Here is a 20,999-nt window from a genome sequence, read left to right as displayed (position 1 = left end):
GAGATCCATTAGCACCTGCATGAGTAGCTGAGATTCACCTCAAAGACAGCTACAGCTGCTCAGGCTCTCAGGCTTCATGCAGCAAGAGTTGGAAGAAATGTGACACTGAGCTAATGCCTTAAGCTTTCCCTGACTCCTGTCAGGCAGTGTGGTGAAAGGAAAGAGAGTAAGGGGAAAGAAAGATCCTTGTCAGTCTCTGCCATGCAGCATTTGCTACCTCCTGTGCTGGGACAGAACACTCAGGCTGCTGAGCAGTGCAAATGCCATATTTTTGTCAAAAAGAAAAGGGAAAATACCAAATTAACTTGCTTGATGACCTGAAGTTGTAGTAATGAATTAAATACAAGTTGGGAGCCAGGTGGTGACCCCCACAAAATCGGGTGCTGAGCAGGGAAAGTCATCAGATACATTGTGCCATGCATCAGTTCCTGTAGTACCAATCTGGAGCCACAGCTCCCCCTTTCCCCAGCACACAGCTCACCTCTGGTTGCACCTGGATCCTGAGAGAACACCTGGCTGATGGTGAGGTTCTGCAGGGCTGTCAAGTCAGAGATCATGTCCTTGGATCTGCGGAGGTCGTCGATGTGCACCGACTGCCACAGCCCTACAGGCACAGAACAAGGAATCACTCCCAGCCTGCAGCTTGTTCTTCCAGAAGAGCTCCCCCAGAAATACCTGCCAGCCCCCGGGGTTACCTTCAGAGGTTACTAACTCTCATCTCTTGCTGTAAAAGGGGAAAGCACAATGCCCTCAGAACCTGCTGCTGCACACATCCCTGACAGTTCCAAGGTTCTGAGGCTCTCAGAAGCCCCCAGACCCAAAGGAACTTTGCTGGACACATCAGCACCTGCTCCAGAGCCTCTGGAGGACAAGACATCCACAGAGTTACCCTTGTGGCTGTGTGCTGCTTTCAGCTGACTGGAGAGGGGACCTGTCTGTCAGCAGGCAAGGCAAGGTGCTCCCAGCCAGGACTGCCAGGTACTGATCCCCTGGGCAGTCCCGTGGGACAGGGAAGCATCTCTGACAACCCACAGGACACACTGAGTCCAGGTTTTCAGCATTTAAAGGAAGAATGAGCAAGAGAAATGATTGCCTGAAGGCAGCTGAAGAGTGAAGATGGACTGATGGGCACACGCACCTCCATGGAATCCCATGTAGGATGTTCCTCCTTCCAGCCGGGAAAGCTTCACGATAAAGTAAACAAAGACAGAGACCTCCCCCAGGTCCACCTTGTTGATCTCATTGACAATGGTGTACCTGCAGCAAAGAGGAAATGCTGATGGCAGAGCAAAGGCACACAGAGGCCCATGGCCACAGGTCTCTCCTCAGAGAGGACACATGTCCTCTCCCAGAACAGACACAGGTGACTCCCACTCCTTCCTCCCAGCTGTGGTGCTGAGCTGCCACCTCCAGCTGTGTCCTGAATTATCCCATGACCCTCAGCCCTTCAGGACTTCTGCAGGCAGTGGCCAGAATTCACACTACAAAGGGGATTATCTGCTCATTTCAACCAGTTTCGCTTATTCTGACTTGGGATATGGATTATTTGAAATACAATCCATGCATTTAGATCCATTCTGCTACAGTATAAATTCTGCAAATTCCTGAGTGTGAGATCCCCAAACAGGACCAATAACCAAACACAGAGAGGAGTGGCCAGGCAGAACTGAACCATTCCACACTGCACTCACCTGGCTGAGGTGATGAGATGGGCATCCTTAGAGCCATCTTCAAAGTCTGTCTGAACAATGAGGACTTTATTTCCTGAAGTGGAATCCAGGAAATCGCTGAAGAGTGAAAAGAGATTTAATGAAAGTTACTAAGTATAAAGATCAAACATTAGAGACCACAGAACCAGCCACTCCACATTAGCTTTGGCTGCTGCAGGAGGAGAGAGAAAACCACGAAATCCCATTTCATGTGATGGAGCTGACAAGGTTTGTCCCTTATCAGCAGATATCTGGGCAGAGCCAGCCCACTGCCAGCACAACCTCCCTTTTCCATATGTGCTATTCCGAATGCTCTGCCCATGCACCTTCCACACAGCTGAAGCCCATTCCAAGCAGGAAAACATCGGCCCAGACTCACCGGATGCACTTCAGGAAGGAGTACTCCGTGTCAAACTGCTGCAGGAACAGGATCTGGGGCCTCTGGGCCTTGCCCTGCAGCACCAGCGAGGCGCAGGCATCGGCGTGGTAGCCCACGAACGCGTCTGCAGGGCTGTACTGCTGCTGGCTGATGTAGAGCTCCTCCGTGTTGACCACCGCGAACTCCTGCACCCATCGCTCCAGCTCCTGCACGGCCTCCCTCTGGCCCTTGTCCAGCACGGTGCTGATGTCCAGGTAGTGCTTCTCCAGCCGGTTGATCAGCGGGATGGGGAAGTGCTTGTACACCACCCCCTTCTCCTCGATGACGATCAGGCGAAACTTGGGGTGCACCCGGCACTTCACCCGGTGTGTGCCCAGCCCCAAATCCACGTACTTCTGCCCAGCCAGGTACACGTAGTACTGGTTGAGGGCATCGTAGAGGCTCTCGTAGAGGTTCTGCAAGTTGAGAAGCACAACCATCTGGCCAGTTTCCATGCAGACCTTCACTCGGTTTATGTTTCTGCATATCTGGGTGTATTCTTGGTCCTTGGGAAAACCGGAGCCAAAGATGATTTCTGGCTGCTGTCGAGCAGTGAAAAAAGTCTGCTGGAGGATCTGCAGCGCCGCACAGTTCTCAGTCAACACAAGCAGGTACCTACAGTCCCCATCCTCAGCACTGCTGTAAATGTTCTGTCGGATCAGCTCTATCCTACTGATATCACAAGCCTGTATCTCCCCTTTTTCTGGCAACTTGGAAGTGAATATTTCCAAGGCATCGACATCATCTTTGCCACCAAAGTTACGAAGAACCACTGTGGCAATGTCCTGAGGTGTGGGGTCCTTTTTGGAGCTCTTAGCTAAGGCAAAAAACATCTTTATGAGGCTGTAGTAGTCACGCAGGCCAAAGAACTCCCTGTCTTGGTCCTCACAAATGTTTTCATATGCATCTGCAAAGTGATGAAAATACTGTTCGACCTTCTGCAGGGCCCCTCGTGCTGAGCAGCAAATGCCCTTTGCGCTCTCAATGAGCTCCTCTCTGCTGGGGTCCCCACGAGACACAAAGATGCCTCGATTCATCTTAGCAGGGTCCAAAGCCCAGTTGGAAATCCCGATGAAGCCAACCTTTTTGTGAGGATCAGGAGGAACAGGATCTGGGGCCTCTGGGCCTTGCCCTGCACCTCCCTCTCCAGGCAGGCAGCATCAGCGCTGGTGAGCAGCCGTGAGAAGGTGGTGACCTGGAGAGAGAGGGGCAGCAATGCAGCACCTGCGCTCAGAGGGCTGCCAGCCTGCTGCAGTGCCCCCCAGCCTGCTGCAAAGCTGCACTGCACTGCCCCCCGGCCTGCTGCAGAGCTGCACTGCCCCCCGGGCTGCTGCAAAGCTGCACTGCCCCCCGGGCTGCTGCAGAGCTGCACTGCGCTGCCCCCCAGCCTGCTGCAGAGCTGCACTGCGCTGCCCCCCAGCCTGCTGCAGAGCTGCACTGCCCCCATGGCCTGCTGCAGAGCTGCACTGTGCCCCAAAATCACCACTTATTTGCTGCCAGCTCTGCACACCCGGCACTGCAGTGCACGCAGGTGGTGCCACGCTGCAGCCCGGGCACACGGAGATGAGCAGGGTCAGGAGGGCTGGCAACACCCCAGCCTCACCTCGGTGAAGGCAGTCTGGGGCCCGGCCTCTGCACGCACGTGGGCGCCCAGGAAGTCGGCGAAGGAGGTGTGCTGCTGCTGCCTGAAGTAGGTGCGGGCCAGGGAGTGCGCCATGAACTCCCCCATGGAGTTGCGGAGGCGGATGACGGCGTCAGGGGTGGCACAGTTGAGCAGGGCCAGCCGCGCCTGCTCGGTGACGCGGGGCAGGAGCTCGGCAGGGGCGCAGGCCGGGCGCAGGCGTTGCGTGCCCTGCAGCACCAGCGAGGCGCAGGCATCGGCGTGGTAGCCCACGAACGCGTCTGCAGGGCTGTACTGCTGCTGGCTGATGTAGAGCTCCTCCGTGTTGACCACCGCGAACTCCTGCACCCATCGCTCCAGCTCCTGCACGGCCTCCCTCTGGCCCTTGTCCAGCACGGTGCTGATGTCCAGGTAGTGCTTCTCCAGCCGGTTGATCAGCGGGATGGGGAAGTGCTTGTACACCACCCCCTTCTCCTCGATGACGATCAGGCGAAACTTGGGGTGCACCCGGCACTTCACCCGGTGTGTGCCCAGCCCCAAATCCACGTACTTCTGCCCAGCCAGGTACACGTAGTACTGGTTGAGGGCATCGTAGAGGCTCTCGTAGAGGTTCTGCAAGTTGAGAAGCACAACCATCTGGCCAGTTTCCATGCAGACCTTCACTCGGTTTATGTTTCTGCATATCTGGGTGTATTCTTGGTCCTTAGGAAAACTGGAGCCAAAGATGATTTCTGGCTGCTGTCGAGCAGTGAAAAAAGTCTGCTGGAGGATCTGCAGCGCCGCACAGTTCTCAGTCAACACAAGCAGGTACCTACAGTCCCCATCCTCAGCACTGCTGTAAATGTTCTGTCGGATCAGCTCTATCCTACTGATATCACAAGCCTGTATCTCCCCTTTTTCTGGCAACTTGGAAGTGAATATTTCCAAGGCATCGACATCATCTTTGCCACCAAAGTTACGAAGAACCACTGTGGCAATGTCCTGAGGTGTGGGGTCCTTTTTGGAGCTCTTAGCTAAGGCAAAAAACATCTTTATGAGGCTGTAGTAGTCACGCAGGCCAAAGAACTCCCTGTCTTGGTCCTCACAAATGTTTTCATATGCATCTGCAAAGTGATGAAAATACTGTTCGACCTTCTGCAGGGCCCCTCGTGCTGAGCAGCAAATGCCCTTTGCGCTCTCAATGAGCTCCTCTCTGCTGGGGTCCCCACGAGACACAAAGATGCCTCGATTCATCTTAGCAGGGTCCAAAGCCCAGTTGGAAATCCCGATGAAGCCAACCTTTTTGTGAGGATCAGGGACATCATCTACGCAGCCATCCTCCAAAAGTGGATGCAAAGTCTTCAAGGGCATTTTGGGAGAGTCTTCTGCCAGCCCAATCTCATCCAAAACCACCACTGATACATACTCCTCCAAGTTCTTCCCTTCCTGGAATCGAGCACAGTGCTTGAAAGTGCCTATGATTCCCTCTGGAGTGGAGAGGGGGCTACACTGAAAAGACACGAGATGGATCTGCTTCAGATGCTTGAACAGATCAGAATGAGCTGCTTGGCCCTGCATAGCATCAGCCACGATGGTTTTTGCCAGGGATTTGGAGCTTCCAGGCTTCCCAACAAGAAAAAGAGGGATTTTCAGCTCAATACAGATGACCATCATGAAGACATTTTCCTTCAAGGCCAAGTTCCTTGCTATGGTATCCTGGAGTGGCACCCCACTCAGGAATAAGTCCTGTATCAGGGAGATTTCTTCCAAAATCTTTTTCTGGGTATTGTAAGGCTTTGGGAGGACCTGGCTGATGGCAGTCCTGTATGGCTCCTTCCTTTCCAGGGACGCGTGGTAGCAGACCCCAACCGCCAGCACCAAGGACCAGATGACACCGTTTCTGTCACCACCGCCCTTGGGAGCTTTCCTCTCAGCCCGGCACTTCTCCAGCTCCCTCAGCAGCATATGGCTGTGCCTGTAAAACCACTTGAACACCTCCATGCAGCGCTCCACATCCCGCAGGCTGACAAAGCTGCACTCATCATCCGTTTCCCTCATGTACTGCTGGGAGGCAAAGAGCACCTCTGTGACCACCCTCACCTCGTCCTTGGCCATGGGCAGCTGCTCCGCCACGCGCTGCACGATCTGCTGGATGTACTTCTTCTCCATGTGGTTGTTGAGCTGCCCAAAGTCCCACACCAGCAGGATCATGCTGGGCGGGAGCGCATGCACCCGGTACACAAGCTGTCTCAGTGGGATAGATCCCAGCTTCTCCCGGGTGTTGTCAGCCTTCACCCGGTAGCCCAGTCCAGCCAGCTCCAGGCGTTCAATCATCCTGTCCGTGTGCTTCCGGTAGGGATTGCAGGCTGCGATGATCTGCAGGCCAGAGCCAGAGACCAAAGGCTCCCCCTGCACCGTGTGGTCACACAGAACCTCCTTGATGCTACCCACAGCCTCTGTTGTGTTGGCTTCGTCGAAAAAGAGGATGGTGTCCAACCCGTGCTGCTCCTTGTTGGATTTAGCCAGGGCTTCTGTTTCTCTGATCCTGGCATAGATCATTTCTGCAGTGGTGCCTCCATGAACCTTGACAAGTTTCATGTTCTCCACCTTTACAGATCCTCTGCGTAACTGGCACAGGAACTTCACCAGCCTGGTTTTCCCACAGCCTGTTTCTCCCATGATGACCACCGGGATGTTGCAGCGGAATCGCATCTCTATGGCCAAGATTTTCAGCACGTTGTCTGTGGTGAGCTCATACGTCTTGTCGGGGTCAAACACTCTGGGGAGCCCCAGCACCATGCAGAGCCTCTCGAGCTTCTCATTGCGGGTCAGCTGATCGAAGGGCACATTGAAGGGAACCCTCTGCAGTAACAAGCCCTGGTACAGCTGGGCAGTCATGATGTTCTTCTTGATGACATTCCCATTCAGAGGATTGATGGCATCAACGTGATTTCTGGTCCGATGGAAGTGGAAACCAATGAATGTCATGGACATACGATCCCCATTGAAAAACAGATAGGGATGAGGCTCTGACTCCCACTTCTTCCTGATGTGGAAAGGAAACAGATCTTCCTCTGCGACGTTCTCCAGGTGGGAGGATTGTCTTCCTGAACTCTGGTCGGAAATGCTCAGGGAGGGCGTCGCAAAATCCCGCGCCATTAAAATCATAAAGCCAACCACAAAGTTCTTGAACCCATTCAAAATGTCCCCAACACAGCCAGGGCTGCAAAAGACAGAAGCCTCACAGTCTCTCAACTGAATGTTGAGGAACCAGGTGAAGTTGCGGAGCTCTGCCCAGGAGGGATCCACAACCCCGCAGTGCAGAAGGAAGAGCTGCAGACATTCTTTATGGCTGCCTTCCACCGAGAGTGCCTTGTACCAGAACGTGTCCAGGTCACAGCCCTGGTCAAACCTCTTCAGATACTGGAAGGGTCTCTGAAAAGCCTCACTGCAAAATTCCTCCTCGTCCATTCCCACATCCCCAGAATGGTTCTCAAGTGTCTCCATTTCTAGCACTTCTTTGGGAGACTTGCACATTATTTTAGGGAACACATCCAAGAAGTGATACTTCTGGTGCACTGACGTCTGGACAAGAGAAAAAAAAAGGTCATCACAAAGCTGTAGCCTCAATCTTCAACAGCTTAGTTAATCTGTTCTTAAAAACCTCCTTGCCTAAAACTACAGACCTGGGGAAGAGGAGCCAGCCTTTTACCCGTGCATCCCTTCTTCCACTTAAAGTGCACCGAGGAATCCTATTCCCACCTACATTTCCCTTCCAGGAACATGAGCCTGGCATCGCCTCCAGCCCCTTCTCAGGGCTACTTCAAAGAAAACAAAACCCAAGAATCTGCCGGTATTTATTCCAGTCACTCCTACATTCTGCTCTTACAGCTGCATATAAATATTCCCCTACTTTCAAACATACAAATTAACATGAGGGAGATTAGATTTTGCATTTTTATGTTTCCTATAAACATTACAGTGGGGGCAGTGAGGCTTGGATTAACAGGCCTTCAGAAATCACCAACCCAAGGAAACCAGACAGGCCTAATTTGCTGTCTGGTGTAAATGTCACAACACCAGGGACACCAGTTCGTTATGGGATACAGCACACTCCCAATGAAACACGGAACTCTGTGCTGTGTTTACAGCTACAGTCTCTACAACTCACCGCAGCTATGTACAAATATGTGCAAAGTGACTGAGAAATTCCCAGGAAAGGAGCATTGCTGGTACGTACAGATCTGGCTGCTGTCTTTGGCACTGGGGACACCTCCAGGATTTCAATGATATACAAATGACACTTCTGCCGTAGCCACATATTGCCATTATTATCTGTCAGGTACTGCAAAACCAACAGCTTGAAAAGAAACTCTGGAATTCCACGCTGCACCTATCACAAGGAGAGATACCAAGGCATTTCCTCTTTATTTACCCCCCACAACTTGACAGAATCACAGAACAGTTGAGGGTGGGAAGGCTCTCTGCTTAAAGCAGGCCCAGCTAGAACAGGCCCACATTCGGTCAGGTTTTTAACATCTCCAAGGTGGACACTCTACAGCTTCTCTGGGCAACTGTTCCAGAGTTCAATCACCTTGATGGTATTTGCGTTACTTACACAATAATAAGAGAACACTTGCTAGGGAAACGGCTAGCTGAGAAACAAGAGCTTTAAAGAAAGCTCCTGCAAGGGTCCTCACAGGACTTGTGGGACAAGGCAGCTGTGGGAGGGATGTACTCACTGAGGAGGTGATGTCAAAATGGAATATCATGGGCTTTGTCTGGTGTTCTCTCTCCAGAAAAGGCAGGAGAGATTTTAGCACTTTATCTTCATCCACTTCTGGTTCAATAAGTCTGACGGTTTTCAGAAGTTCTGTGCAGTCAGGCTGCTCTTCTTGCAGTCTCTCATGCAGCCTCTTCACATACAGAGATTTCCCTGTTATTAAAAACGCCACAAGAATCAAAGTCATCAACATCAGATAGATCACATTAAAAGTACAATAGAATGAAATAAAATATTTAAGTACCCCATGCCCTACAATCTCTGAAGCTTCCTGAAAGGCATCCCAGAACAAAGTCTAAATCTGATTTGCGCAGCTGTAGCCTAGAATCCAATACATTGCTCTTGTTACCATAAGGTTTGTTTTCCTTCCACCGCCTGAAAGAAGCTTTACTCTTTATGAGGACTTGAATCTATTTCGTGCTTGTTTCTAAAGTCAAACCAGGGGACAAGGTGACTTTGAGCTTTCACCTCCCTGCACTGACCAGTCTGAATTGCTCTTTTTGACCAAGATACTTAAGTTTTGGACACAAAACGTGGCAAGGTGAACCCCACCCTGGTTTTGAGCTCTCAGCAGAGCCCACTCTGCACATGCCATCTTACCCATGCCAGCTCTTTTGGAGGACACAATCCCAACACACATGTGCTCCTTGAACACAGCTGCAGCCGAGCTGGAGGGGTGAGCCACTCGGAAGTGGTGCTGCAGGTACTGCTGGATATCTTCCTGTGATCTCTGGGGAATCATGTTCACCTTGTAGTGGCTGAAGGCAGAGGGCAGGTAGCTGTTCTCCCGCTCGCAGTTGCACAGGATGATGAGCCTGTAGGAGCTGTTGTAGCACTGCAGGTGCTGAAACAGCTTCTCTGTCCTGCAGCTGACGTCGTAGCTCAGCTCATCTGCATAGAGCATGGTGTAAATCTTGTCCCCACCCTGGCACGGAATGAGGCACCTGCGCAGGAACAGCCCCACCTGCTCTGCGCTGGTCTGGGGTGTGCACAGCAGCACCTCGTCGAAGGTGGGAAGGGGCTGCTTGGGGCTGTTCATGTAAATGGCCAGGGCAGAGCTGAGCACCTCAGAGCGAGGGCAGGTGATGAGGTTGGGCTGGCCCACACAGAGCAGGTCCTGAGGGAAGTCTCTGGTGACACATTCCCTGCCACTGCTGGCCAGGTTCTTCAGCCACACGCTCAGTGTGTCCACGTCCAGGCAGTTGGGGAGGAAGGAGCCCATGTTGTTCATGTAGCACTCCCAGATGCGCTCCAGCCGGGCGCTCAGGTCCCTCTCCCCATCCAGCAGCACTTGTAAGTCAGAACCAGCCTTCCCTGATCTGGGAGGGCCCTGGCTCCTGAGGGCTGTGAGGACATCCTGTTTAGTGCAGTGGGGGTTGAGGAAAGAGAGCATCATAAGGGCAGCCTGGCTAGGGCTGCCACGGCCCAGCTCCGAACACAGGTACACCAGCTGCTCCGCGCTGTAGTAGTTCAGATAGAAATGCTCACGTCGCCTGGCATTCATGAAGCTTTTCCAGCTCTCCAGGAAACTCTCCATGGTCTTGCAGAGGGCTGGGAGCACAGCTGCCATATCCCCTTGCCCTTCCAGCACTGGGATGGGGCCCAGGGAGAAGTCTATAAGAACACAGGATTCTCTGTGAGGTGAACAATACACCTGGGCAAGCCAGGAGCGGAAAAGCATGTTCCCAGCTGAGTGAAGGTCTATAAAGGCCTGGGCAAGTCTCTGAACATTGGAAAAGACCTGTGAGAAGACAGAGGAGAAAGAAACAAGCTGATTTGCAAGTTTCAGCCATGAAACCCCTGGAAAGACATTCAATGAAGAGAAAGTCTTTGGTCCCAAAGTATGTCAGGCCTTGTACAGCAACCACAGACTCTCTGTGACTTTTTAATAGCCCCATCCCCAGGAAATCAGTAAGGAACTCCCAGCTTGCTACAAAATTACAGTGATGCTGCCAGCCAGGACAATCGCCAGTGCAGCCAGAGGATAAGGCCACCAGCTCACTCTTCTGTCTGCAGCTCAGTTCCATTTTAGCAAGGAACCACAGGCAGGAACACCCATGTGCCTGGGACCACCACCCCCAGCAACTCCACTGTCAGCCACAGCCTTAAGAATCTTACACTCAGGGGTAAAACCAGCCCTGGCTCAAAACCAGGGTTTGGAATCTGACCTCAGAGAACCTCTCCACCTCCAGGCCTTGCTCTCCCTTGGCAGACATGAGCATCAGTTTGTTCTGCAGCTCGCGGAGCTCTGCCAGCGAGTACTTCCAGGAGGCCTCAGTGTCCCCCGAGGTCGCTGGGAGGGTGAAGTGCAGGACACTGTCCAAGGAGACCTGCCAAGAGCAGATGCTGTCAGCATGGCTGGGGCTGAGGTTCTGCACAAGGCCAGGGCAGCAGCCCCAAGGCAGGAGGGGCAGCGGGAGCTGAGTGACCTCAGCCTCACCTTTTGGCCATCAGCTGGTGCCCTCAGCACATAGACCCCTCTGCTGTTGATGGCAGCTGCCAGGGACAGTGAGGACAGCTCCACAGAGCCATGGCTCTCCTTCACTGTCTTCAGCCACTCCAGGTGCTGAGCTGAGGCACGCTGTGGGGAGAGGAAACACAGCACTGCCCCGACTGCTCTGAGATCTGATCTCTGCTTACACCTGACCAGGACAAACAGCTTGGGCTGGCAAGAGTTTCATGATGGGGAAGGAAGAAAGGAATGAGTACTGGCTTCAGCCTGCCCTTTCTGCACAGCTCTTCTTTACCCACTCCATAGGAGGCTGAACAGAGCCCACAGTGCTCCATCACCTCTTGCTACAGAGGCAGGCCCTGCTGCAAAAGGATAAGAGCTCCCAGGCACCTGCCTTCCCTCTTTCACACCATCAAACCTGCATGAGCCAAGCCACACACCACACTGGAAAGCCTCACAGCACTCTGGAGAAACCTGTGCTACACCAGCTACAGTTGCTGCAGTGAATTTTTGTGCCGCGGGAACATCAGCTGTTTTTCTTCCAATAACAAGAGCAGCAGTAATGCCCCAACACAGGTGCCATTTGCCCAGTGCAGCCCAACCTCCAGCCACTTCTGGAAGGCAGAAGGGCAGGAGGATGCAAAGACCCTGCTCCAGCAGAACTCACCAGTTTCTCGGGGAGGGTTTTATCGCTGTCCAGGGCTCGCCACAGCTTTGGCAAGCAGCTCATGAAGTCCTTGAAGCCCGAGTCCTGGTGGAGCTCGTAGAGCAGGGAGGAGTAGCCGTGCACAGCGCCATGGAAACAGGCCACACGGTCCACGTCCATGTCATTCTCCCCCGCCGAGATAGAGGCCAGGTCAACAAATACCTTCAGCTCATTTATGTCTGAAACAGGCAACACAGGAGTGAGCAACATGTGAGGCAGCTTGGAGACCAGCCCTCACCACCACCCTCTACGGAAATGCCAGAAGAATGCTTTGAACAGCAGCTCCTGTGTAACTGCCCATGAGCTTTCCCAGGCCATCCATCCACGGACCCCCACAGACCCCCAGATCCCCAGGTAGGATGGGATCGGTGCCTGGGGGTGTGTGCAGCTGATGGTGTCCGCGCAGGTCAGACAGCTCAGCTGGCAGACACACAACACCATCCCCTGAAACAAGAGGTCTGAACTGAGCAGCAGCAGCTGCTGAAGCCCTCCAGGCCCAGCCCAGCCCCCAGCAGGTTGGTCCCTGTGCGCTGCACCAGTGCATGGGCACGCTTAAAGCATCCTCATAGCATGTTCTACACCAAAGCCCAACAGAGATGTAACTCTCAACACCAGAAGCTGCAAAGGCACAAAGCACATGGGTCAGGGATTCAGTGTTCCTTCTGCCCCCACACAAACTGCCATCCCTTCTAGAACTCTCTGTCTAATTCCTGGGTGAGCAGCACACACCTTTCAGTGCTTCTCTGACCCAGCAGACAAATTTCTTCTGCTGGGCGAGTTCCCTCAGACAGCTACGGCGGGGCACAGTGATCTCCTGCAGCAGCTTCTTGGTGTCCATGAGCTCATGGCTGATGGAATCCAGCTTCTGGGTCTTGTAGGATTCAAGCTTTTCTGTCTGGAAAGCAAGTGGTGCAAACACACACTGAGTCTGCAATTGGGGAATGTCACTGGTTCTGCAGCAGGGAAAGGAAAGACCTCTGCAAAGCTACACCCCAACAGAGCAGTATCATCATCTCTCTTTAAGGAATGACGACACAAAAGCACTTGGAACATCTGAATTTTACCTCAAATAAGCATTTTGGGATAAGGAATGACTCTTTACAGACTGGGATAGACTTGTGGGAAGGTTCGAATTTAGCCAACACCCTGACAGTAACAAGCCGAAGTCACAGATACTTACTATATGCAACAAGTTTTCCAGGATACTGAAGTCACCAGAGAGGTCTAAACTCTCTTTCACACGGGTAATGATCTTGGCAGCCTCACAGCTTATATTAGTTCCATGGTACCACTGGATCTGCCGCACTCGCTCGTTAACCCAGCCTCTGTTCTCTGCAGGCCGAAGCTCACAGATGGTGTTCAGCTCTGCTGTGAGATCTTCAGGATCATTTCTGAATTCCTGGAAAATTCTATCAACTGCAAAAAGTGTGAGACTTCCTGATGTGAGTTCATCATACAGCTTTGCATAGCTGTTGAAGCAAGGGCGGATTATGCTGTTCAAAATATCATTAAGGTCCAGCTCAGGAACAATCTCCTCCTCATTCTCCTCTGAAGAGTCACACTCATGCTTTTCTCCTACCTTCTCTACTGCTTCCTCCCAGAACTGCTGGAAGATAAGGCTGCCCTTAAAAAAGTGCATTTTTTGGACAAACTCTTTCAGCTCTGGGCTCAGGCTGTAGAAGGTCTGCAGGGGTTTCTTTCCCACCATCACAACTTGCTCCAGTCTTTTTGAGCGAAGATCTACTGAGTATTGAAATTCCACCTCACCTAAAACCACTGTAAACCAGAGACAGGCCAGAGGGAGATCAGGTGGTGCAACCTGGCTCCAGTTCACTTCATCCCATCCCCCAAGCCACAAAATACTACTAGGCATAGGTGGACCCCTCAAAGTATCATTTGATGCACAAGCACTCACTTGATCCCCACCCAGTGCTCTGGGTTTACTTCCCCCACCCCTCCTCACCCTCACTTTGGGGCTTAGAATCAAACCTGTTCCCAAAGCCAAGAGATTTTCAAGGAAAATGCTGTTTTCCAGACTTGCCACTTTCAGACTGCTCCCCCAGAACTCTACCTCTCACAGGCTTCTGCATCCCCCGGCACATTCTCAGGAAGGTTCCTATTTCTTCTTTCTCTCTTCTAAGCTGTGTGACTTCTTCGTGCCTCAATGCCAGCACTCCTTTCAGGCCTATCTGGAATTGCTCCTTTTCCTTATTTGGCCATTGCTGGTGCACTGAAAGAAAACTCACCTGTAGTCACAAAGCAGACATTTCCCAAGCCCTGCATCCCAACTCAGGTTGGGAACTGCAGAGTCACAAACCCTGCAGTGACAACACAAACTGGAGCTGGGAGATCCCTGCCCAGGCCAAGGAGCAGCACTCCAAACTACTGCAGCCCCTCCTGAGCATTCCCAACCCCTGCAGCCCCTCCTGAGCAGACCAGCATCACAACAGTGATGCTCCAAGCCAACCATGCCCCTTTGAACCCATCTCTTACTTGTCTCCCAAATGCAGAGGAACTGCTCCTTGTGCTGGAAAACCTCCTCCAGGTGTTTCACGAGGACGCAGCCGCTGTGAATGTCGTCGGTGACTCTTTTAAGTGCAGATTCTGCTATGGCCAAGACATTCTTTGCTTCATCTGTGAGCTCGTCCAGAAGGTTTCCGTTTGTTCCTGTTCCACACACAAAGCATGTCACATTTCCCACAACACAGGCAGAATCAGGAACTTTTCCATGCCATGGCACGGAGTCCTTCCATTTCCTACTGAACCCCTACCCAAGAGCCTGTGGACTCACACCACCCTCCAACCCCTCATGTCTTTCTGAACAAAACCAGGATCCCAGGACAGCAATGTGGAAACTTTTTCCACAGAGAGCCCAGACCCAAACCATGTGGGGCAAACAAAAGCCATTTGGATCCGTTCACTTGGCCAACTCTTTGGCATTTTTGTGTGCCAATAACTTGTGAGAACTTCTCAGGGAAAGAAATTATGGTCCACAAATCCTGAGGAAGCTGTAGTGGATTAGCACAAGAGGAATAGTGGCTCCCTCTTCCTTGGCCTTCCCTCTCCAAACCCAAGCTGAATAGTTCAAGCTTTGAGATAGGGACTAAAATAAGAGCAGGACAATTTTTCTCTGCTGCTCTGTGCAGTGGCAGCAGTGAGGCAGAGAAAACTTCTCAGGGCCTCCTAAAACCCAACTACAGACCTACCTTTAAAGCTGAAGATATGTTTGATGTCAGGCCATGTAAGCAGGTGGTGCAGAATTGTATCAAAATCCCCCTCAGACTGCCCAGCCCTGACTAGCCACGAGTTCACCATGACAGCAGACACGAGCTGGCTGAACTGGCCCATGTTGTAGGCAGAGATCTGCTCCAGGAGATTGCTCTGCATCTGCCAGGGCACACAGAGAGGGCAGGGGTGGGTCAGACTCTGGGGTCCCACTGTGTCTGTGTCTCAGAACTGGCACTGATGCCAAGGAGTCACCTCCAGTGCTGAGGAATATTCCAAAGCAGCCCTGTGACACAACTGACACCAGAGCTCACCGTGGAAACACATTACAAATATTCCCCACGGACCTCATTTCCTGATTTCTTGTTGATGTTTTTTGTTGTTGGTTTAACAATCCTCAGCAACTCAAGCAACGTGCACCTCCCCTCCTACCACAAGGCACATCCCTGTGCAACAGAATTACTGTGAAATCCCACTTTTCTTTCTCCTCCCTTCCCTACTTTTCTTTTCCCCTACCAAGGCACACACAATACCTGGCAAGCTGCAGGTACAGCCTCTAGGGCACAGCTCTGGAAGCACTGGCTGATGGAGGAGTCCATCTTTGTGATGTCCTGATGCTCAGAACAGTACACCAAGATTTGTTTCACTGGAGGCTCCTGAAGGGCAAAAGGGAGATTTCTCATCAACTCAAAGTGTCTCTCCTGGCAGCATGAAACAGTGATGCTATCAAGACAATAAAAGGAACCTGAGCATCAGCCCATTTCCAAGGGCCTGGGGGAGAGGTCAAACAAATAAATGCTTGGAAAATATTTAAATGATTTCCATCTAAAGTGTGTGATTACTTAATATCCACCTCTCCAAGCCAAGCTCACAGCAGAAAATATTTGTTTCCTGACTTCACCATGAAAATCAATGGCTTAAGGAAATGTGTAACTGCTGTAGAAAGGAGATGAGGAGACATACTGTGTCAGTTTGGAAGGGACTAACACATGTGAGTGTGCATTTGGGAGCCTGAGCAGCACCATTTCTGCACAAGGAATGAAAAGAGAGGCACCAACTTGGCTTCTCTGAGCCCCTGGGTGTTTACTTTCCACTTGCTGGTTCTTAAAACCACAGAGGTGACAATTGTTCAGAACATGGATTTCCTCTGAAGCACCAGACCCTGCAGCCAGGCCACTGACCAAGATTACAACGTGAGACATTATCATGGCCAACTGCTGAGCCTTCAGAACCTGGTTCACAACAGCAATAGCAATTGTTATGGCCAAAGCCACTGTGTTTACACATGCTCCTGCTCCAAGCACAGCACAAGTGTGGCGGTACCAGTTGTGAGTTTCTCTGCGTCTGGATTGAAGGCACTTGAGATGGTAGTTTCATGTTCAGACTCAGGTGTTTATTATTTCTTACCAGTAAAACAAAATCTCCTGTTACAAGGTCTTTTAAGACTAAACTATCCAATTAAGAACTACACCTAGATTATTTTCCCTTTTAACCCAATAACTGATCCCACAGAGCCCACAATACGAACTTTCTGTCCAGTTACAAAATGTCACCCAAACCCATGAAGAAGCAGCATGAAGAAGAAACCCAGGATGACACCCTGTGCCCTCCATCTTGCTTCCATCCACAACATACTAAAAACCCAAAACCTAAATTTCTCAGCAAGTGATACACCTACACTACTCTCTACAACCTATTTCACACTTTTGTGGATTCTAGTCTATCTTGAAGTCTAGGAAGCTTTCTCCATGAATGACAGTCAAAGTCAGTGCTCCCCTGGGGGTCAGGACACCGCACAGCACTATTCTTAGTGCCCTGGGTTTCCACACACAAGTCACTCCATCTGCTCTGGACACCAGCCAAGGCTGCCTGGAGTCTCCCCTACCTGCTGGATTCTTTTCTTCAGATCTGCAAGTAAAGCATTCCTCCATTTCTGGGTGAAGTTCTTATCTGGAAAGCTGATTTTCACAAACGTATCCCAGACCTGCAGGGGACAAGCAACCCAACCCAAACCATGGAGTGCTGAGATTTAATAGGAAAATTAAAAGAAAGGAAAATAAAAGAAAGGAAATTAAAAGAACAATGCAGAAGAGATGTCCCACACGCCTCAGACAGTCTGCAGCCCTTTCAGATGTTTCCATTCTGAGGAAAAGGAACACTCCCAGAGCTGCAAAAGGCAGCTTTTAAGCCCAAACAGTATGCAAATGTCTCAGCTGCTGAAGGAGACATTTGGATGAGCCACTTCCACCCTGCTGCTGGAAACTGTCCCAAGGAGGGCCAGGAGCAGCAGCTCAGACTGGCAGGGCTGCTCTGAGCTTTGCCTGCTAGAAGGCCTGAGAACAACCAGTGGGACACACTGGGAGCAAGATAACACCAAGGGGCAGCTCCTCACCCCAGCAATGCCTTTAGGAACAGCCAAGGAAGAGCAGAACAGAGGTGTGCTTCAAACACTGCCCATCCCCACCCCACTCCTTAGCCAGCCACAGCTACAGAGCCCAGCAAAGAGCCAGCAGACTCAAGATTCTGGCTAAGCTACAGTAAAATCCCTTTTTATTGACATTATCAGAAGATGACAAACCCCAAGTTCAGAGGAGAAAGAGAACACGCGGCCTGAGTGCTTCTCCAGTAACTTGTGTTGTAAAACCTTTCCGAACCAGGCACGAGTTTCCTTCAGAGCTCCACTGAGCAACTCTTCCACTGGAACTTCCTCCACAGCATCCCCTGAAACCTGCCCCACACAGAGGGGAAGACAACAAAATAAACACAGTTCAAGCAGGACAGCAATAGACAACAGATTTAAATCAGTATTTCTAAAGAGAAGACCAAAAGCATCCAGAACACACAAGAGCCCCACAACAGACCCAGCACTGCTTGAATGAAGAGCAGAGAGAGGCTGGGAAAGCGCAGTGCCTACAGGCAGTAAGCTTAAGCTTCTTCCAGGAAGACAACAAATGTTTAAGGGGAAACAAAACCCAACTTAAAACAAAGCTTATCACAGCAAACCTGAGCATCTGACCTTATTTTCAATAAGAACAAAACTCATCAGGTGACTTCATACCTGTCTGAAAGTATCACAGTCTTGCTTAGAGTGTGAAGTTCTTCAAACAGAGACTGGATCTGACCTAAACCCAGTGTGTTGTGCCACACTTGTAATATTTTTGGTACCTTGCTTGTATCAAGCCAAGAGTTCCTTGGTACTCACTGCTGGGGGCTGAAGCTGGGCAACCTTGGCAATCAGGGTGGCAGCAGTGGAAGGGATCAGGAACAACTCCACTGTCCTGGCAGCCTTGCAGAGCCTCTCGTGCAGCCTGAGGCAGCAGGACAAGCAGCACCACCAAGAAGGAGCCTCCAGAGGTCTGCAACACAGAGGGAGAGTGAATTTTCTGCTCCAAGGAAAAATTAAAAAATTAAAAACAAAGTAAAAACCCCACCAAATTCAATACAGTGTAGCAGCTACCTCCCTCAGATGGATTTAAAAGATGGCATAGAACGCCAGGATTTTTTTCTCCACAGAGATTTCAAGGTACACAAGCAGGACCCCAGCCCTGGTGCAGAGGCAGACAATGCTCTCACAGAGGTGCACTGCACTTACCTGGCTGGGGGCTCACCCAAGGCGTGCTGCACTGTGGTTAGAATCTTCACTACCACCTGAGACCGGAAAGACGAAAATATGAGACTGGGGAAGAAATTTTACAGACTGATTTCTGATTAGCTGAGGAGGAGGGAACTCGGTATCCTTTCGCATCTTCTCCAACATTTTTACAAATACACTGTAAAATAGCAGAACTTATTTACTGGATGTCAGAGCCAATACCTGGGCAGCTTTTATATGCACAAGCCCAACCTGTACTTCTTACAAGTTCTATTATTAGTTGCAAGGTCCTACTCCTGCTGTCCTCACACCAATACAAAAGTTTTCACAACAGCAGGAAATCTCCCAAATCAGCAGCCCCTTGCCCAGTTCTCCTGTGCAAAAAAACCAGTTTCAGGTACACGTCTGAGGAGGTCAGAATTAATACATCTGCCATCACTAACCAAGAGCAAATCCAGCTACGAATACCCTCCTCTCGTCAATACCAACACCACTTTTTGCTGCAGTTAAACCCCAACTCACCCCCTGAGGAGTCTCTGACTTCAGAGCAACTATTTTTGCTCTTAGCTAGGTTTGAAGCTCTTTGTGCTGTGACCTGCTGCCAGCCCCAGTCCCCTCAGTGATGGTCCGTTCTGCCAAAAGACACCCAGGAGCCCAGTTTGAGCCTCCATCCCAGAGCTGGGTAAAGCTGCCAGATGACAAACCTGAGAGTTATCCCATGAGAGCCCAACATTCTCCAATCTGTACAAAACACCTTGAAGAATAACTAGCGGGTCATTGCAGAAGTCTTTTATGAAGTCAGCCAGGCTCCACAGGGGCAGCACACAGAGCCAGGACTTAACCACAGTCCCATCTAATTCCACCAAGTATTTCTTTTCTCTCATTCGTGCCAGCAGGGTCCCTCTGGAAGGGAGACAAAAGAAAATCTTCAGGATTCCAGGGAACAAAAGGCTGTGAGCTTGTGCGGACCACAGAGGAGTCTCCTCCATTCCTGTGCTTTTGTCCCTGCGGCTAAGATCAGTGGGAGTCCCCAGGGCCCAGGGGTGGCACAGCAGAACCAAACCACTGAGCACAAGCACTCCAGGGAAAATAAACTCCAGACTCTACACAACAGGAGAAGCTTTAGCTCTCACCTGCTCCCTAGCTGGCAGAACTGGGGGGTTGTGTTTGTGGGGTCACACAGTGCCCAACTGGGCTACACTCAGTGACCTCTGAGCCACCAGTGTGGCTGTGCCCAAATACCCCAAACATCTTCCCTTAACAGGCTACATTTCATACTCTTTAAAAATGAGGGAGGGGAAAAACAAAAAGAGAGATTAGGAGGGCACTGGGAGGAACTGGGAGCTCTGGAAAACTCACACATCTCGCTTCCTCCTGGTTTCAGCAAATGGAAGCCCTTCCAGCCCTGCCCAGGCATCCTCTTTCACCAGCCCATGATCCTGCTGCAGGGGAGCAGCAAAGGAATGCAGAAGGGGAAGGACCCACACCCACTGGTCTACGTCACATTCCATGCACCTCTGGCAAAGGTCTGTCAGGTCAACCTTCAAGCTAAATTAAAAAAAAAAAGAAAACAAAACAAAGACACTGAGTGAAAGAACAGCTTTATCCTGGCCTTGAGAATGAAATGTAGCCTCCCACACCACTAGGGCAATCTCCCTATGCACCTTCAATTAACCTCTGGTCATTATTTTAGCTCCATCTACTATTCATTGCAGAGTGTACCTGTCCAGGCTTAAGGCCCAGAGCTGCAATGTTACTGAATCTCTCTGCACAGATCCTGCTGCTGGAGCACTGGGAAGACCCAATCCTTTACCTGCAGTCTCCCCATGAGCCCCCCCAGCTCTGTGACACCCACACAAAGAAGGACTCCAGAAAGAAATGCAATGGCTGCAGATGTGTGAGTGAAGAACTCCAAATCCAGTTCCAGGTAAGCAGTCAGATTACAACCTGACAAACAGGCACTCCAGGGGAAACCAACTAAAAAGTGTTGAATGATGCACTACAACCTTGCCTGGATGTTAGCCCTGCTTCAAGAAGGAGGCTGGAACTGAGATCTCCAAAGATACCTCCAAATGTAACTTTTTTTCTAGCAGTAGAGAGCTGGATTCCTGTTGCTTTATCAAAGCAACACCAGCCTGGTCAGTTAGAAGGTACGTGGAGCACTTACTTGGAAAGTCCTGCAAAAGCCTGTTTGATATGATCAATCTCATTCTGTACATCTTGTGGTGACACCTGATCCAAGCACAGGAGGCTGCACAGGTCAGCCAGGTCACGTTTAGGTACTGAGACTGAACAGTTCTCAACTACCACAAGAATGGTGAGTCCCACAGCCAATTTGCTTTGGATGACTCTGTCCTCTGGAGCTGCTTCTCGTGCAAGGAAAGGGAGAGCTATTTTCTTCACATATTTTAACAGCAAATCATTCACCTGGGATAAAGAAGAGAAGAAACAAACCAAGCATAGCATTAATCTTTCTCTTCTGAAGCCAATGTCTTCTGCCAGTTCCAGTGAGGC

General features: G+C 50.9%; 1 protein-coding gene across 1 annotated transcript in view; it reads right to left on the bottom strand.

The window, feature by feature from the left end:
- The window catches only part of LOC121346567 (E3 ubiquitin-protein ligase RNF213-like), a 44,327-nt gene that overhangs the window by 16,912 nt on the left and 6,416 nt on the right, over nt 1–20,999 (bottom strand). Inside the window, exons 8-32 of the mRNA XM_041424482.1 lie at nt 20,653–20,912; nt 19,845–20,033; nt 19,190–19,388; nt 18,486–18,541; nt 18,096–18,249; nt 17,472–17,621; nt 16,779–16,877; nt 15,427–15,549; nt 14,875–15,055; nt 14,162–14,335; nt 13,740–13,898; nt 12,849–13,444; nt 12,398–12,563; nt 11,630–11,847; nt 10,951–11,091; nt 10,679–10,840; nt 9,111–10,251; nt 8,470–8,663; nt 7,968–8,120; nt 3,731–7,312; nt 3,254–3,322; nt 2,089–2,156; nt 1,692–1,787; nt 1,139–1,257; nt 482–604 (exon numbers count right to left, since the gene is read on the bottom strand). Coding sequence (XP_041280416.1) covers nt 482–604; nt 1,139–1,257; nt 1,692–1,787; nt 2,089–2,156; nt 3,254–3,322; nt 3,731–7,312; nt 7,968–8,120; nt 8,470–8,663; nt 9,111–10,251; nt 10,679–10,840; nt 10,951–11,091; nt 11,630–11,847; nt 12,398–12,563; nt 12,849–13,444; nt 13,740–13,898; nt 14,162–14,335; nt 14,875–15,055; nt 15,427–15,549; nt 16,779–16,877; nt 17,472–17,621; nt 18,096–18,249; nt 18,486–18,541; nt 19,190–19,388; nt 19,845–20,033; nt 20,653–20,912 — 8,572 coding nt within the window. The remainder of the gene's footprint in view (nt 1–481; nt 605–1,138; nt 1,258–1,691; nt 1,788–2,088; nt 2,157–3,253; nt 3,323–3,730; nt 7,313–7,967; nt 8,121–8,469; nt 8,664–9,110; nt 10,252–10,678; nt 10,841–10,950; nt 11,092–11,629; nt 11,848–12,397; nt 12,564–12,848; nt 13,445–13,739; nt 13,899–14,161; nt 14,336–14,874; nt 15,056–15,426; nt 15,550–16,778; nt 16,878–17,471; nt 17,622–18,095; nt 18,250–18,485; nt 18,542–19,189; nt 19,389–19,844; nt 20,034–20,652; nt 20,913–20,999) is intronic.

The sequence above is a fragment of the Onychostruthus taczanowskii genome, unplaced genomic scaffold (assembly GCF_017590055.1).
Source record: "Onychostruthus taczanowskii isolate IOZ18803 unplaced genomic scaffold, ASM1759005v1 scaffold82, whole genome shotgun sequence".
Taxonomy (NCBI): domain Eukaryota; kingdom Metazoa; phylum Chordata; class Aves; order Passeriformes; family Passeridae; genus Onychostruthus; species Onychostruthus taczanowskii.
The sequence above is the reverse complement of the archived record's forward strand: the minus strand, read 5'-3'. Positions and strand labels throughout refer to the sequence as shown.